The 17,370-nt window shown below is 45.9% G+C and overlaps 1 protein-coding gene across 3 annotated transcripts in view; it reads left to right on the plus strand.

Moving 5' to 3' along the window:
• LOC311580043 ((E2-independent) E3 ubiquitin-conjugating enzyme FATS) overlaps positions 1–17,370 on the plus strand; it is a 240,395-nt gene that overhangs the window by 20,688 nt on the left and 202,337 nt on the right. For all 3 annotated transcript variants that reach the window (XM_084751209.1, XM_084751210.1, XM_084751211.1), the window contains one exon: positions 8,297–8,369. In XM_084751209.1, the coding sequence (XP_084607335.1) occupies positions 8,297–8,369 (73 nt within the window). Of the gene's footprint in view, positions 1–8,296; positions 8,370–17,370 lie in introns of those variants that run through there.

The raw sequence follows: 17,370 nt of genomic DNA on the forward strand, positions 1-17,370 counted from the left end.
AAGTCTCCCAGGAGTCTCTCCACCTAGTCAAGCTGACAGTCAAGATCAACCATCACTCCAAGTTTCCCAGGGCAAGCATTCTCTCTTGAGACGGTAGAAGGCTGGATGTTCAAGCCCTGATATAGGCAAGTTTGCCTTTTAACCTGGCCAAAGTTAACTCTGAAACTGCCCGTGGACTTTTGCTTTCTCTGTCTTCAGTTGCTTTAGAGAGCTCACCCTTGCACTGTAGGACCTCTTTGGCAGGTGTTCCATATAAGAGATATTTTTTTTTTATCGTGATGTCTTCAAGTAATGCTGCGGTGGGGCTGCAATACAGTCCCACGTAGAAGGGGCTCAAGATGAAGTGGGATGCTCGGTAGGAACTCAAGAATACTTCACTGTTGGCCACACTACTGCTGACATCGTTACAAGCAACACTAACAATGACACTCCCTTGCTGTGAAGATGGAATTGTGGTAGACCCTTTCTTCTAGGGTTGCCATGGAAATCACATGATACCCCGGAAGCATTCAGCACTGCTCAGTTCATGGTAAGCCCTTTAGAGGACAGTTTTAATCATCCTCTTGTGACAGCACCTAATTGTGTTCTCCAATAAGTAGGAGACATTTCTCCCCTTAATTCTCAAAAAGCATGAAAGTCAGGTATGAAAAGGCATCTTTTCAGATTGCTTTCAGTAAATCTGTTTCTTACACACATAAACACACACACACACACACACACACACACACACACACACACCACTCAAGCAGCTACTAGCTTAAAATGTCAATCTCTGCTTCTTGGGCCAGAGGAGGACTTCTATGCAGGCAGGTCAGCAAAGGGCTTGGAATTGCTCTGATCTTGTTTCGTGTTTTTTTATTTTGTCCTTGTTGCTTTTGATAAAGAAAACAGTAACAGCTGAGGTACCAGTCATAGATTGGATAGGGCTGTTGAACTCTCAGAACATACCTCTCTATGGGTATTCCAGAGTCAGAGTGACTTTACTGTAGTTGATTCTCAAGCAGTCCACACGGGGGATGGGGCGGGCAGGAAGTGGCACTAAATGGTTATTGGGAGAAAAGTTTCCTTTCGGTACAAGAAACAGATTCTTCCCCTAGAGATGAGAAGTAAGGGGAATAATAATAGCAAACAGTAGAACATGCTGGAAGGAATATTTAAGGAATCAGGTGGCACCCCCTTCTGAAATACAGAACAGTTTAGTTAAACTTGACCTTGTATCAGGGTCATCAACATGCCTCTATTTTCGAGTGATTCTACCCATCATTCCTGGTACTTGTATAGAATTTTCTAGCCAACGGCTCCATTCTTTGCTGCTGTCATTTCTACCTGCAAACACACTGGAGCTGATGTCACCCTGATAGGGAGATGAAGAACTGGGTTCTCTGCAGACCACTTCTCAGTAAGCAACTGGGGAAGAGGCTGATGCCCTTCATGTGCCTCTAGGAGGAGGAGCAATAGAAATTACGCCCCAGTTTGATTCCTTCTCACACCAGAACTTCGGCAGCACAAAAGAGAATGAAGGAAATGCAAGGAGATTGAACCTCGCCATCTTCCTTCAGATCCTGACAAGGGAACAATCCCCCATCTGCAATCAGATAAGGAGAATTATCTCGGTAATAAAAGTCAATTGAGAATCTAAATGGAAAAATCTAATGCTTTTCATGCTGATTTATTTCAGATTAGAAAAAGTTAAACCAGAAGTAAACACGAAGAGACGGAGCATGGAGAGAGAGTCGCGGTGGAGTGGGAAAGCGCAGATTTGAGCTATTATAGGCGCGGGGTCGCATTAACCAGAAAATACACTGTCTGACATTAATTACTGTTGCAGAAGAGAGTTCAGGAGATTGAAAACAAATATGTACCCACCGGCAAAGATCAATCACGCATCTGGCTGGTGGAGGAGACTGTGTGCTATTCTAATAGATCCCTTGCGAAAAGGTGGTCCTCCACAACTCAGCCACCTGCCCCATGTACTGCCTGCCCCCTAGTGGAACTTTCTATATCCCAAGCAATGATATTTTAGTGATAGGAAGGTAGTCTTCTTCGGACGCCAACAATAGCCATCATTATCCTAAAGATAAGGCCCAGCCCCACACCTAGCCTCTTGGTCTCTGGTTCCTTGGGCTACTTTTTCCTTTGCTTTGGTGACTGATCACCACTGGCAACTTGACTGGATTTAGAATCACTGTCCACATATACCATAAATGTGTCTGTAAATGGGTGTTTCCAGAAGGGTTTAAAAGAATAAGGAAGGGCTGGAGACATGGCTCAGCAGGTAAGAGCACTAACTGTTCTTCCAGAGGACCCGGGTTCAATTCCCAGCACCTACGTGGCAGCTCACAACTGACTGCAACTCCAAGATCTGGCACCTGCACACAGACAAAACACCAATGCACATAAAAATAAAAATAAAAGTAAACAAATTATTTTTTTTTTTTAAAAGAAAGAAAATAGAGAAGACCCACCCTGAATGTGGATGGTACCATCTCTTGGGCTGGGGATCCTGATGAGTGAATAAAAGAAAGTGAGCAGAGGGCCAGTATCATCACTGTCTGCCTCCTGAGTACAGATGTAATGTGATCAGCCACCTCATCCTCCTGATGCTCTGTCTTCCTCGACATGACAGACTGTACCCCCTCGAACTGTGAATGAAAATAAGCCCTTTTTGACCTTAAGTTGACTTTGTCAGGCATTTAAAAATATTTATTTATGTATTATTATGTATACAGTGCTCTGCCTACATGTATACCTGCATGCTAGAAGAGGGCATTAGTCTCACTCTAGATGGTTGTGAGCCACCATGTGGTTGCTGGGAATTGAACTCAGGACCTCTGGAGGAACAGTCAGTGCTCTTAACCTCTGAGCTATCTCTGCAGCCCAGACTTTGTGAGGCATTTTTGTCATAGCAATGAGAGAACGAACTAAGACATGTACTGTTGTCTGGAGAGGCAGCGTTGAGGAGGTGGAGTGGAGGCAGTTAGGTTGTATCTAGACTGGAAACGCTCAACTCTTCTTCGCTACCCTCTTCTTTCCTGGGGTGTGAGTTTCAGTGTCTGATTTGCTGGCTTTTGACAATCAGATGATATGTTGCAAAGCTCAGTCAACTGTCTCCACATCTATTAGGCAAATGCATGAGCATGCATGTCACACACGTGTGGACATAGGGTTCTAGCCACAGAAAGGCAACTTGGAGTCCCAAGAGTATAGGGGTGCAATAAGTGTATGAACTAGGCTAGGGCTGCCTCTGGCTTGGTACTTAGTATGGCTACAGTCATCTACTCTCTGTAGATCTGTTTGCGCACTGCCTCCAGTAGGAAGCCCAGAAAATTACCTAGAATCTGAGAAATCAAAGGAAGTGTAATTGTGTATGTTTTCCCCCCGTTGTTTAGAATAACATTTTCATGCACTAGGGCCTTTAGTCGAGCAGCAGTAACAGGGGACATCTGGTGGCCTTTCCTGCTGCACGCATGGTGGGTCACAAGCATTTCTTCATGTTCTGTCACCATTCATTGGTTCATCCATCCATCCACCCATCCATCCACCCATCCATCCATCCATCCATCCATCCATCCACCCATCCATCCATCCACCCATCCATCCATCCACCCATCCATCCATCCATCCATCCATCCATCCACCCATCCATCCATCCACCCATCCACCCATCCACCCATCCATCCATCCATCCATCCATCCATCCATCCATCCACCCATCCATCCATCCACCCATCCACCCATCCATCCATCCATCCATCCATCCATCCATCCATCCATCCACCCATCCATCCATCCACCCATCCATCCATCCATCCATCCATCCATCCATCCATCCACCCATCCATCCATCCACCCATCCACCCATCCACCCATCCACCCATCCATCCATCCATCCATCCATCCATCCATCCACCCATCCATCCACCCATCCACCCATCCACCCATCCATCCATCCATCCATCCATCCATCCATCCATCCACCCATCCATCCATCCACCCATCCACCCATCCACCCATCCATCCATCCATCCATCCATCCATCCATCCATCCATCCATCTATCCATTCCTTCATTCACTTGTTCCACTTGTATTTTGTGGGGTATACTATGGAACTGGGACTTTTGCAACACAGCTGTGAACAGCAAGCTGACTGATTAGGTGTTACATTTCATGAGGAGGAAAACGAGCAACCACTGATCAATCACTGTGTATCCTACATAGTTAAAAACAGAGCTGAAGAACATTGTCTGTCACAAACACAGCCATAAGGGACAGCTCACACGTGATGACTACCATGGAAAAGCCCAGATCTTACCCCTCTCTGTGCAGGACTAACTTTGTTAAAAAAAAAACAAACAAACTATCCTTTAAGAAGACATATTGAGATTAGCTGTGCATTCAAGACTGCTCTTGACAAGCTGTGGTATATTAATCCTGTGTCGCCAGGATCACAGGCATTGTCGTAATGGTAGCAGATGCCTGGGTTTCATTGTACACATGTGCTGTGACCTACAAAGCTGTTCTCTGATGTTGGCTAATTCGGATACTTCTGACATTTTGATATTATGAACTACTCTACTTGGGAAAAGCTCGTGAAAACGAATGGCCTTTACTAGATTTTTAAACTATTGGGGGGAAAAAAAACCAGAGTTGGAAGCTGGGGAGGCACAGAGTTGGAATTGCTTTATGGAAATGTCACAGGTGACAGAGTAGAGGCTGCAGGGATGCGAGTAAGAGGCCACTGCAGAGATTTTCATCAGTGCTGTTGGAGACGTGGATTCGGGATGGCGAGATGCTCAGGAAGGGTAGCCAAGAGGAGCAGCTGGTAGAAGCCATCCAATCGACTTGGCAACATTGGCCGCTGAAGAGCAGAACAAGGGGAATTCTGGGACATGGGCCAGTAGCTCAGTGAAGACTGACAAACTGAGGAGTGAGTGGGGAGCACTGGAGTGGATGGCTCCCTCGGGTGGGTTGGTGGGGAGTAGAGAGTCAAGGAGGAAAAGTCTGGGAAGTGGGGGAGTACTGCTCATGTCAAGAGGCACAGGCAGAGGCAGTTGAATGTTGGGGAAGGTGTGGCTGGATGTCCTGATGGGGGGAGGTCTCCAAAGAGTCAAGCCAGTGGGTACTGGTGTGCTGTGCCCTGTGCTCCTGAGAGAAACGGCTCTATTTTTATTTATTCCCACACTCATTTATCCCTTTGTCTCCCCTCAACCAATTCTAATTGAGGGCTATAATGTGTTCCCCCCTGTATTCAGAGCAAGGAATCTGTTGGCAAGCATGGTACAATGTATTTTATTCTCACACAGTCGATAGTTGAGAAATGCTCAGGCATGGCTCCGTGTGTTCCTCTGTGTATAACAAAGCAAGGCATGCGTGCTGAAGGAAAAGAATGGTCTATGAGGGGCTACAAATCGTGATCCTTATCTGTTTTTGTCTGTAATGTCAGGAGATACACGTGAGGGCAGGCCACGTGGTCTGAGAAACATAGGACAACCCAGAAAGCATGTCCAACAAACTCATAAGAACACCAAAAGACCCTGTGGTGGGTATAAGTGTGTAGAGTCATAGGGAGGAAGAAGGTCACAGAGTGTGACCTGGTGATCTACTGAGATTATCAGAGGCAGACACATGGGGTCTCTTGACACCACATTGCAAGGGTTGTTCCTCTGTAGAAAGGGGTGGCTATGAGCCACCTGTAGAAAGTAGGGTCAAAGCCAAGACTTTCCAGAATGCTGTGGGTGTGTCATGCTCTGAGGTCAGGCTTGTGAAAGCAGCTCCAGAGTCACCTGCCATTGGGAACCCTTGGGCCCCCAGTGGCCAGAGCTGCTTAGGAGAAATAGGGCATTTGCAGAGGGGCCTAGTCACTTAGTAACTCATCTGCTGGGACATCTGGGGTCCCACAGACAGAGAAGCCGTTCTCAATCCAAACTGGCACATGTAAGTGTTGGTTAGTTCACTTAGTTGGTTAGTTAGCAGATAGGTAAGTATTGGCAGATCCAGTCTGCTAGTCAAATGCTAACTTTTAGTGACCATGGTGGTAGTGATGATGGCGATGATGGTGATTGTGGCAGTAACGGTGATGATGATGGTGATGGTGGTCACAGTGGTAAATGGTGATGGTGGTAATAGTGATGCTGGTGATGATGATAGTGGTGATGGCAATGATGACAGTAATGATATTCATGATGGTGATGATGATATTTGGAGCAGGCTGGCTGAAGACTGTGGAGGTAGATTGGTTCTTTGTTGGTCTTTGGCCCAAGTCCTGCCTCTTTCTCTCTCTCAAGCTTGGTGACCTTGGTCTGTTCCTTTACTGATGCCTTGACTCTCCTGGCTGCCATTGTGGGACAGCACCAGCACACTTTTCTAAGAATGCTAAGAGTTCAGCAACTGATATGAGTAAAGGCTGAGTGTGGTGACAGTCACCTTTGATGTCTTGGAGTTGTCAGCATTTCTTATGACCCATTGTCATGTTAGTGGCTGGAAGAGAGACTGAGTGGGGATGGAACGGAAAGCCAGGATAGTTGCCACTGGCTTCTCTGGAGTTCAGTCCCATCCCATGAACCTCTGTCTCTATGACATCTGAGCAATCCAGACTACTGCTCGGGTCAGAAGCATCTCTCGGCTGTATCTTCTCCTGATGCAGCCCCAACATGGGTGGAGCCCAAGGGCTAAGAGTGAAAGGAACCCAAATCAGAAGTCAGCACAAATAAGATGAACTCAAACTTGGACTGAGAGGTGAGCCAAGGTTCAGAACAGGAGCCAGACTTGAGTTCCATAAGTGAGCAGCCTCCCAATTCATGGTTGGGTACAACAGGACTGTCCTTGGAGTTCTCTAGTTGGACAAAGCCAAGGTATGCCAAGGGTATGCCAAGGGATGATGGGGAGACATGGGCAGACCTGCATGGAGCATGATAATCTGGAGCAGGTGTGTTCAATCTACAGCACACATCATGCCACCAACGATAGCTATGACTACAATCCGATAAAAAGTGTAAATTTACATAAAACATGAGACTTATGTGTCTATGGGTTCACGTTGATGTACATTTGTATGTGAATGTATATGTGTGTGTGTTCATGTTCATGTGTGTGTGCATGTTCATAGGTGAATATATGTGTGAGTGTGCATAGTAATGTGTATGTGTGCACATATACAAGCAATGGGTCAGTGCCAGGTCTACCTAAATCCCTTTCCACTGGACCTGGAGACTGCTGATCGGGCCAGAATGGCTGGCCAGCAAGCCCTGCAGATCCTCTTGCAGGGATTATAAGCGTGTGTTACTACTCTTGTCTTTTGTGGGAGTGGTAAGATCTGAACTCAGGACCTTTTACTTATATGTCTCAGTTCACATGGAAGCCATGGGCCAGGCCTGGTATGAGACTTTAGCGTGTGTGTGAGGTTTTTTTTTTTTTTTTTTTTTTTTTTTTTTTTTTGGGTAGGGGTGTAACTTTACTCATGGTTCCTGATAGTGAATTTTGTAGAGAACTCTACCTTGTTTAAAGTTGGGCCTACCTTTTATAGGCTCACTGTCATCATAACCAGGGTCCCCAATGTCATTGACAGCAACTGCTTTCCCAAAGACTAGCAGAATTTCAACCATTTGCTCCTGGAGGAGAAAAAATCAGTGCGATAATACACTTACAGACAACAGAACCCTTTTGTGGACATTAATCTTATTTTCATTGGACTTTAAAAGCTAATTCTTGAAATTTAATTGCTCAGTTAATCGATTTACCAATATTTATTGAATGTTCAGGTTTAGCATCCGCCCGGCACTGGAAGGCGGTTCTTTGATCTACTAACAAAATCCACCCAGAATCAATGTTGGCTAATTTCAAACCCCTTTCCTTCCTCTCTCCCCATCCCTCCCTTTCTTCCCTCTTGGACATTTTGAAGTTATCAGAATCCTGTGCTTTATTTCATAGGTAGTGCTGACTTAAAAGATGGTGGAGGCGTATTTATAACAGTGTCTAGTCAGAGGACAACCTTGGGTGTCAGCCCTCACTTGTTTGAGACAGGGTCATTTTGTTGGTTCCTGCTGTGTTTGCTAGGCTAGCTGGCCTGGGCATTCTTGGGATTCTCCCATCTCTGCATCCCATCCATCCAGAGTAGCACAGGGAATGGTAGATGCTCTCACACCATGCTCAGCTGGACGTATAGTCTAGGGATCTGACTCAGGTCATTAGGCTTTCGAAGCAAACGCTTTACCCACTGAGCCACCTCCCCAGCCCTGATGTGCGCTATTGATCAGGCAAGAAAAAAACAGAACTGGTAAAGTCTTTGTTGTTTTCCAGATGAACAGTCGGCTTTTCTCATCCCCAAAAGATGACTCTGCCTGGGAAAGAAGTGAAACTCTTTCAAAAGCAGGTAAAGACTGGGCCTCTCAGATCTCCATCTCTTTGTCCCCCTGTGCCCCGCTTCATCTGTCTAATTAATAATGAAATGTATTTGGAGCCTATTTTCCTCCCAGACATAAGTGCTAACTAAGAGGCTGGTTGGAATGTTCAGCCTTCAGGCTTTTAGGCCACCAGTCTCTGAAAACAAACAAACAAACAAACAAACAAACAAACAAAAACAGGGACACTGGTTACTCCAAGAATCATCTCCGGTACCCATGATGAGGCACGGGTCACCATGGCTTCCTGTGCAGAGTCAGGCCAGTGCAGAGTCTGATTCTACCAGGACTGAGCAACAGGGCAAATGGGCAACACCTTCAGAGTGAGGTGGGGGGTGGGTGCGGCTTCACTGTAGGAATGACAGCCATGTGTCCATAAATCACTTTTATGAGGCTGGAACTCATCGTCACTACATTGTAAAAACAGGAGGTGAGACGGTTACAGTTTATAACGTTTATGAAGTTTGTTAATATAAATTATGTGGAAAGAGCTCACCCCCACCTCCTTCCTGGTAGAAATCATATGGATTTAGGTCAAATGTTCTGATGATCCTGAATAATAAGACTACTGGGCTAATAAAATATTCAATTCAGAGAATCGAGCAAAAGCAAATTCTAAAAGAACGCTTTAATGTTGTAAATTATGTTTTTGAATCCTTGTTCTAATCTTAATTTATAAGCTTGGAATGCGAGTAGCAGTAGATGCAAAGTAGGTATGTGTTTGTGTAAATATGTATTATATGTGATATATGTGCATTATGTATCATATCTGTCTGTCTGTCTGTTGTCTCTCCCCATACGTAACTTTTCTTTCCATTATCTGCCACTGCCTGACTATATGAAAGATTTCAGGCACCTGAATTTCTTTCTTAACCGGCATAGTCAACCCAAGACAAAAATGTTATTAGAAAGGAGCTTTCATACTTAATCCTCTCTGGAAGGCCCCCCGAGCATCGTTTACAGTTTGTTCTTTAATAATGGCAGATATTTAGTTTGGGATCATATGAAAGCACAGCCAAGACGCTGCCTGGGGTGAGAACGTGACTCTGTTGATGGATGAATCTGCCTGGACAGCAAACGCCAGCCCAGGAAGCAGAGCTGGGCCATCAGCAGCTTTGGGGAGCGAGGGGGACATTGAGAGGAGTGATGCATCGTCCCCAAGACAGCCATGGTGGCTGTGTGAGCAATCACACTGGGTAACTGAAGTGTGCACATGTGGTACTATATCCCAGAAATGGGTCAGCTCAGAAGGAGCTAATTAGGCTTTCCATAGAGGATGCTGCTCCAGAGAAACCAAGACTGTGCTGGCTCCAGTCAGGGGTTTGATGGTTCAGGCTGTAGAAAATGTGCCCAATATACTCTGAGTGTATCAGTGGAAGTGGGAAATAGTCTGACACTGGCTGTGCAGCCTGAGGAGTTCACCCCAGAGATCTCTGCTTAGATGTGGCCAGGATCTTTTCTTATATCACAGAAAATGATTTTGAGATGAGTCAGTGTCTTAATTACTTTATGTCTCTGTGATAAAACACCATGTGACCAAAAACGACTTTAAAAGAAATAATTTGTTTGGCTTATGGTTCCAGAGGTTAGGGTTCATAAAGGTAGGGGAGACATATGCAGCCAGAATAGGAGGGTGAGAAATCACATCTTTAACCACAGACATGAAGCAGTGAACTGGAAGTGGGGTGATGTTGTGAACTCCCAAAGCTCAGCCCCAGCAATGTACTTTCACCAACAAGGCTCCATCTCCTAAACACAACCTCTGCAAACAGCGCCACCTACTGGTACCAGGTGTTCAAATACATGACCCTATGGGGACATTTCTCATTCAAATCACCATGGTCAGTGTGAAACAAAGTTGGCTTTGATTAAGAAAATGAGAGTGAGTGTGTATTTCTCTAGAAACAATCACCTTAGGGGGCTTTACACTAGTTAACATATCTGATTGTGAAGTCACAAAAATGTTTTGTTATATAGTTTATAATGAGGTTCAATATTCCAAAGTTAAAGTTTAAGTAAAAATAATGAATAACCTAGCTTATGTATTTCTCATCTCTTAAGAATTTCCTTTGTGATGGAGGCTATGATCAGGGGTTTTGAGGTGGATTGTTTAGATGTATGGGTGAGAGAGGAGTTTAGACAAGACTAAACTCAAAGGTCATATATGTTGACTGTGTGGGGTTTGAATACTTCATGCAAGAGGCCAATATGACATCTGCTCTAGACATCCAGAAAATAGGGACAGTTTGATGTAGTATTTAAGGCAGAGTCACCATCTTTTTAAAAAACTTATCTATCTATTTTTACTTATCTGTGTTTGTTGGAGGGGCATGCTTGTCATGGCGCATGCATATAGGTCAGAAGACAACTTATAAAAGTTGGTTATCTTCTTCCACCCCATGGATTCTGGGGGGGGGGTGTCAAACTCATGTTGTCAAGCTTGGAATCAAGTTCCTCTACTTGGTGTGCCAAGTTTTTGGCATGGATTACTTTCTTGCAAAGGTCGGTAGGAGGAAACACCAGGAGAGCTACTGAGATGTGTGCAGGAGGAAATGGGAGCTGGGATGTGTGGAGGGCTGTGAACCTGATGGAACCTGAAAGTGTAGGTGGCAGGAGACCAAGCTTCTCCAGTGTACTAGTCACCGGAGACACCTCTCATGCCAATGGCAGACTTAGCCATTAGCTAGATCTCACTTTAAGGAAGATCCTGCCATTTCCTCATTTCTTGGTTTCCTCAGGCAGGGAGGAGATGTGGATAAGAATATTTAGCCTCTGTGAGGCTTCTATAAAGCTCAGCAATGAGGGGTAGCCCCTGCTGTAAGATCTTGATCAGGGGCATGAGACCATATGATAGCCATGTCCTGATGCCCAGTCAGGAAGACAAAAAAACAAACAAACAAACAAACACATAGCTTTGGGATCTTCATTTCTGTGTCCCCATTAGCACCACATAGCCACTCACTCAGTCATTTGAAATTCCATCCTGCGAGGGAGGATAGTTGAAGCCTTATGGTTAAATTGCCTTCTTGGCAAGGCTTAGAGAATCTGTTGGCCTGAGTAAAATTTCAGTTTCCTATGATTAATAGGATCTGAGCACGAAGGGAGAAAGAATGTAGGAAAGATGACTATTTCTACCCAAATTCACATCTGCTTTTAAAATCAGAAGACAGTGGAAAGTCTCTTTCAAAGCCCAATTCTACATGTTCTAGAAGCTTCCTTTTACCACTCACCCATCGCCCTATGACCTGCCTACAGGTAAAGCTGCAGGTGTTAGGAAGAGGCTGGTGGGGAGCCTGTTGCCTAGCTTGGTCACTCCTAGGAAACAGCAATGTAAGTGAAGAGGACAGATAAAGGTCACTTGGACTTTTCATTGCTGATTCTGTGGCTTAGGAATGAAAAGCGGGGCAGTGGCACAAATTTTCTCCCTCCTGATCAATTAGAAGCAACCTTTACAACTGGCAGCTTTTAAGGGGGGGGGTGGTCTATGACAGATGAGAAAAATCAAGTGTTTGTAGTTCACTTAAACAAGGAGAATAGCAGTTTCTCTGTCCAGCTTTCAGAAGAGCAGAGCTTCACCATCTCTCTAATGATGGCTTTAAACTTCCGGGCACGAGTGGAGCAGAAATCCACACGGCATACAAACCCTTGGTTCTGCTCTGAGGAGTCCTGCCCCATTTCTCCATAACCAAAATGCCAGCAGCAGGCAGCTCTTTTCCAGAGGACGCCATTGGTGAGCTCAGCTTCTTTGTCTGTAAGCAGCAACAGAAGGCCCAGGAGTGGAGCAGATCTGGTGGCCTTCCCTAACTGTTGGCTTACATGAGGTCCTTCGTGCTGGAGTTCAGTGTGGAGCTGGTTTGTTTTATATAGAAGCCATTTTGTTCAGTCTTCCTCACCTCCGGTCTTCTTATGGATTTCTCTCTGGCTACCAGGAGAACCCATCCATTGAATGGTTTACGGGAACATCTTCAATCAACGCAACTTCCTTGGGTAAAACTTGCATCAGTCCCCCAGAGGAGAAAGTGGGAACTCCAGGGCACAGCACCTCCACCCTCGTCTTTGGTTCCAAAGTTTTCTCTGGTCTTATCAGCACGTGACCATTGCATTTCCCTCCCCATCTCTCTGTGTACAGCAGCTCCTCCAGGGAGTTTTGTTTGCTCCACAACTGTGGCTGTGCAGCATCCTCTGGTTCACCGTGTCTATTGACCATCCTGCCTTCAACGCTATGGCAGCTGCAGACAAGGGACCTCACCCTTTTCTCCTCGCTGTATCCTCAGGTTGGACTGATGTGTAGAAGTGTTCAATAGATTGAATGGCAGGATGGATAGGAAGCTGCTCCTCGGAGACGTTACTCTGTGAAGGGATCTAACTGACTGGATGAGCATATGGTCAATCTGATTGTGTGGCAGTGCTTCAGCGTCTGACGTGAAAAGATGTCTGCTTTTGGGGTTCTCCAAAATTCCTTCACATGCGTATTAAGAGGCACCTAACTGTCACAGGCCAACTTTGTAAACAGGGAGGAGGACTGCTTCAGGCTTACTAAGTGCTTCCTCTGTGCAGCGTCCACTTTGTTCTGTGCTGTGGTTGGGGGGGGGTAGGGGCTCCTGCTTTTGGGGCTACTTAGAAGAGCTACCTGCTGCTGCTTCCCACGCCCCCCAAAAGGCCTGAAGAGACGCAGATGAGCTTATTGTATCTACTGAGGTAGGCCATTTCCTGGAAAGAACATATCCCTGTCAGTCAGGACTGTGTGATAGCTGTACCTGCTCTGTCATGAAGAATCATGACGTCTGTGCCCTTTCCTGAATTCCACCTAGTAGCCTTCTGTTTTGCCACAGTACCCTATAAATAGTACAATGAAAGTTCCCTCTGTCCTGTGAGAAGTGCTCTCTCTCTCTCTCTCTCTCTCTCTCTCTCTCTCTCTCTCTCTCTGTCTCTCTCTCTCTCTCTCTCTCTCCCCCTCTTCCTTCATCTTGGCCTTTGTCACCTAGTGCATAATCTAATTTTAAAAATAACTGGTGAAATCCTGTACTGTGCAGAGCTCGCCTCTGACTCCCAGCCCCAGCTTTGTGTCAAGCACAGGCACAGTTTGAGATTTCAGTGTTTCCTCCTAACCTTACCAAAGCTTGCTGCTGATTTATGAAGACTGATGCCCATGGCCATGGACCCTTAGAAGAGCTGAAGGATTTGAAGATGGACAGGGAGTTGCCAGCCCATGAGGACCACTGTCTCTTGCTCTTACAAGGCTAAAGCTTTTCTCTCTAATTTCTTCCTTTTCCTTTTGTTAAAAAGTGGGTTATTTGTTTTTGTTTGTTTGTTTGTTGTCTTAAGACAGGCTTTAATTCTGCAGCCCAGCAATGCCTAGAACTCATGCGTAGCCCAAGCTGACCCTGAACTCACATAAAGTCTTCCCGACTCAGTTTTCTAAGTGTAGGGATTACATTTCTAGCTGCATGCTGCTTTCTACCTGAAATTTCAACTCATGTCCTCCCTGAGACACACAAGTCCTGGCTTGATGCAGGTGTTAGGGAAGTGCCTCTGAGTGATAGCATCCTAAGTACCAGGCAGCTTTCTGGGTTGTTTCTTCAGTGGAAAGGTACCTCCATCCTTCAGGGAAACATCACCAAGTCCCATCCATAATCAATAGCTTCTGAGCCTCCAGGGTTCAGAGCTCAAGGGCTACCGTGAAGCTCACTGCCCCAAATCCCTCCCTACTCAGAATCTTCGAGAATACCGTGGTTAAAATGTAAAATGTCCCCTGTGAGACCATGTGATGGGCTTTTGGATTCCCCAGTTGGTGGTGCTGTCTGGAAAGGTTGTGGGGCCTTTGATTGGAGAAGCCTTGCTGGGGGAAATGGGTCACCGGCGACAGCTTTGAGATTTTGCTGTGCAATCTTTACTTCATATCTGCTTCCTGCTTCCTAACTGTGGGTGCAATATGACCAGCGGTCTCACACTCCTGCCACAATGGACTGCGCCCTTTTCTTTAAAGATTTATTTATTTATTATGTATACAATGCTCTAACTGCATGTACACCTGCAGGCCAGAAGAGGGCATCAGATCACATCATAGATGGTTGTGAGCCACCATGTGGTGGCTGGGAATTGAACTCAGGACCTTTGGAAGAGCAGACAGTGCTCTTAACCGATCATCAGCCCAAGTAAACCCTTCCTTCTCTCAGATTCCTTTAGTTATGTTGTCACAGCATCTAGAAGGATTTGTTGCTGCATGTTTACGAACTCAAAGGTAACAGTAGCTAGCCTGTTGACTGTCGTTGTATTGCATAGAAGAGTCAGGCAAAGTAGTGTTTAATAAAGGGGGGGTCTTAGCCATCCCCTCTTCAGGTCACAGGTGAGAGAAGGATTCCTGCATTGGGGTGATGGGATAGCCTGACAAGACCCCTGACACTAGACAGAGAAAAATAACACAGGCAACTACTGGAGATCACATACCGTTCCCAGGACTATGTGTTAGCAGGGCGAAGCTGCAGGAGGAGGCGTGCCTCCAGACTCTCACGGACCCTGCTGGACAGAAACTGCTTGTTTGAGCAAGATGTTGTTAATAAGATGCAGAGAGAATGGACTTGGTCATGAACTAAAATGTCTTGTTGGTTTTTTCCCCCCTTTATTTTTACCCAGCTGGCAAGTTAAGGAGAGAATTTATTTTTCTATGAATAAATGCAACACAAGCTTGAAGCAGCACATGGGATCAAATGCATCTGAAGCCCATTGTGATAGTTAATGTAGCAGACACAGTCATAGCCAGCTTGTTAGAACAAAAAGAATATTTATTGGGTAATCGACCTGTGACAGAGCCAGAGGGGCCTAAGTCACCAGCAAAGTGAGCTTGAGAAGGAGGCAAACTGTCAGTGCCCCCACTGTGCACCAGGGCACTCGCTCCCTGCCTATTTTACATCTAGGTAAGCTGCATTTAAGGAAATGACCTTCCTGCCTGCACCCCCCCCCCTCTCTCTTGTGCAGGCCAAGTCCCTCTCCCCATGCAGGTGAATGATGTCAAGAGGCAAAGGGTGGGGGACATGCAGTCTGCGCGGAGTCTGGCTAAGAGTGAGCTTGCCAACAGAAGGAACACAGGAGGTTGTGTTCCTTTGTAACTTCCAAAATGCTGACCCCGTGGCATCACCTGTCCAGAGGCACACTGTAGTCCCCTGTTTGAGCAAGAAACAGGAAAGAACTGGCTTCCTGCTCAAAGGTGCCATGGTTCTTTAAAAAAAAAAAAAAAAAAGTCTTGGTCTTATGTTGTATGTCTACCTTGGGCATACAAGGAAATATTATTATTATAAAAGCTTCTGGAACATTCTTCCGGCTGGCATTTGACACCCTTGCCTCTAACTTCTGTGTAGCGAGAAAGGCTCCTGAGTAGTATTTTTAAGATTCTGCTGTGAAGTTTCTGTTTTTTTTTGAAAACTGCCTTGACCATTTGGGGTGAGCCCAGATCACAGAGAGCTGACTCTCCCTAAAGCAGTGTGTGTTATTTTTAAATGAACTCTTTCTTAAAGCATGCCCGTATGAGAAGCCAGTGTATGAAACAGATGGACACAGAGGGGCTTGGGCTAAAGGGGTCAGTGAGCCTTGCCCCAGGCGGCCCTCTCCCCTGAATAGCATGGCAGTCCAATGGCATGATTTGCAAACTGCACATTAAGGGACTGTGAGGAAAGAACGGGCCATTTGGGTAATAATTGATTGCCCTTTTCTTTAAATGTGGAGCTGTTTCCTGGTCACCACAGGCAGTCAGTCCATTTGACCAGACACATCTCCTCTTCCTTACGGATCTTTATGCCGCTTTCTAAAACCTAACTCACTTTATTGTATATTTTCCTGGATGCAGTCCTCTCAATGCCTCAAACCAGAGCTCACACTGCATAATATTTCACCCTTCATGGGTGGAAGGCTGCCCCATGGGTGCAGAGGTAGTGGAGATGCGCTCTGGGTTTCAGCTGCAAAATGGACAGAGCCATCATCTATGATAAAACTGTACTTCCCCTCCTTTTCTTGTCTTCGATAGCTTTGCCTTAATGATATACAGTGTCTTCTAGATCCTTCTTACCCATGTTGGCACAAGTCCAGCTTCCCACTCAACTCTGAATGTGGCTTTCTGTGATGCTTCTTATGTGCTTAAGCTTGATTTGCTCTTTTTATGAGACTTAGGGGGTACTCTGTGAGGGTGATTAAAGACCAAGATGAGTTTCCTGGTGTGTTTGGGGGGTAGAGAGCCATGCTTGAATGTAGTCAATGTAGAAGTGGGGCACTCCCTCCTAGAGCACCATGGGTGGAGTGGGTTTTAGGTGGCGGACTCTGAGTGCCAATTTGAGTTTGGGTTGAGTGGTAATGTCCTTGCTTTTAGAGATATGAGGGCCTTAGACACCGATGGTCAAGAGACTCACTGTAGCTTTTCTGTGCATGTCCCAGACGAGTTATCGTAATTACTGGTTTTAAAATTAGCATCGCTTGAGGTCAGTCTCCCCACCAGTACAGATGCTTACGGGGGTTTTCTGCTACTGTCTTCTTTTCTGGAACATTCAGTTTGTGCTGTTCTTGGGGGAGGGGGGAATTTGAGAGTTTAGAGGGATGGAGGGAGGTGGGCAGAGGAGGAAGGGCCAGAGGAGAAGGAGAACTTGCCAGATGAACTGTGACAGGTCAGTTGTTTTAACGTATCAGGATTATGGACAGGCCGAAGGTGGAGGATGGTAACATGCACCAGAGACAGACCAGTCTCAGTGTGGAGAGGAGACGTAATAGTATATGTGAGCCCAAGCTCTGGTCTTTCTCTTTCTCTTCTCCCTCCCTCCACATGGTTCCCCCCCCACCCCTGGCTCCCACCAGCTCCGACTCCCAGATCCTTCTGTTTCATATCAGAACCTAGCTTAGGCCATCATAGCAGAGCCACTCAGCTGTCCTTCCTCATTTGCTCCTCCCCCCACCCCCACCCCTCAGCTCATTAAATGATCACTTCTGTTCTCT

Source organism: Acomys minous, assembly GCF_964271855.1.
Source record: "Acomys minous genome assembly, chromosome: 2".
Taxonomy (NCBI): Eukaryota; Metazoa; Chordata; class Mammalia; order Rodentia; family Muridae; genus Acomys; species Acomys minous.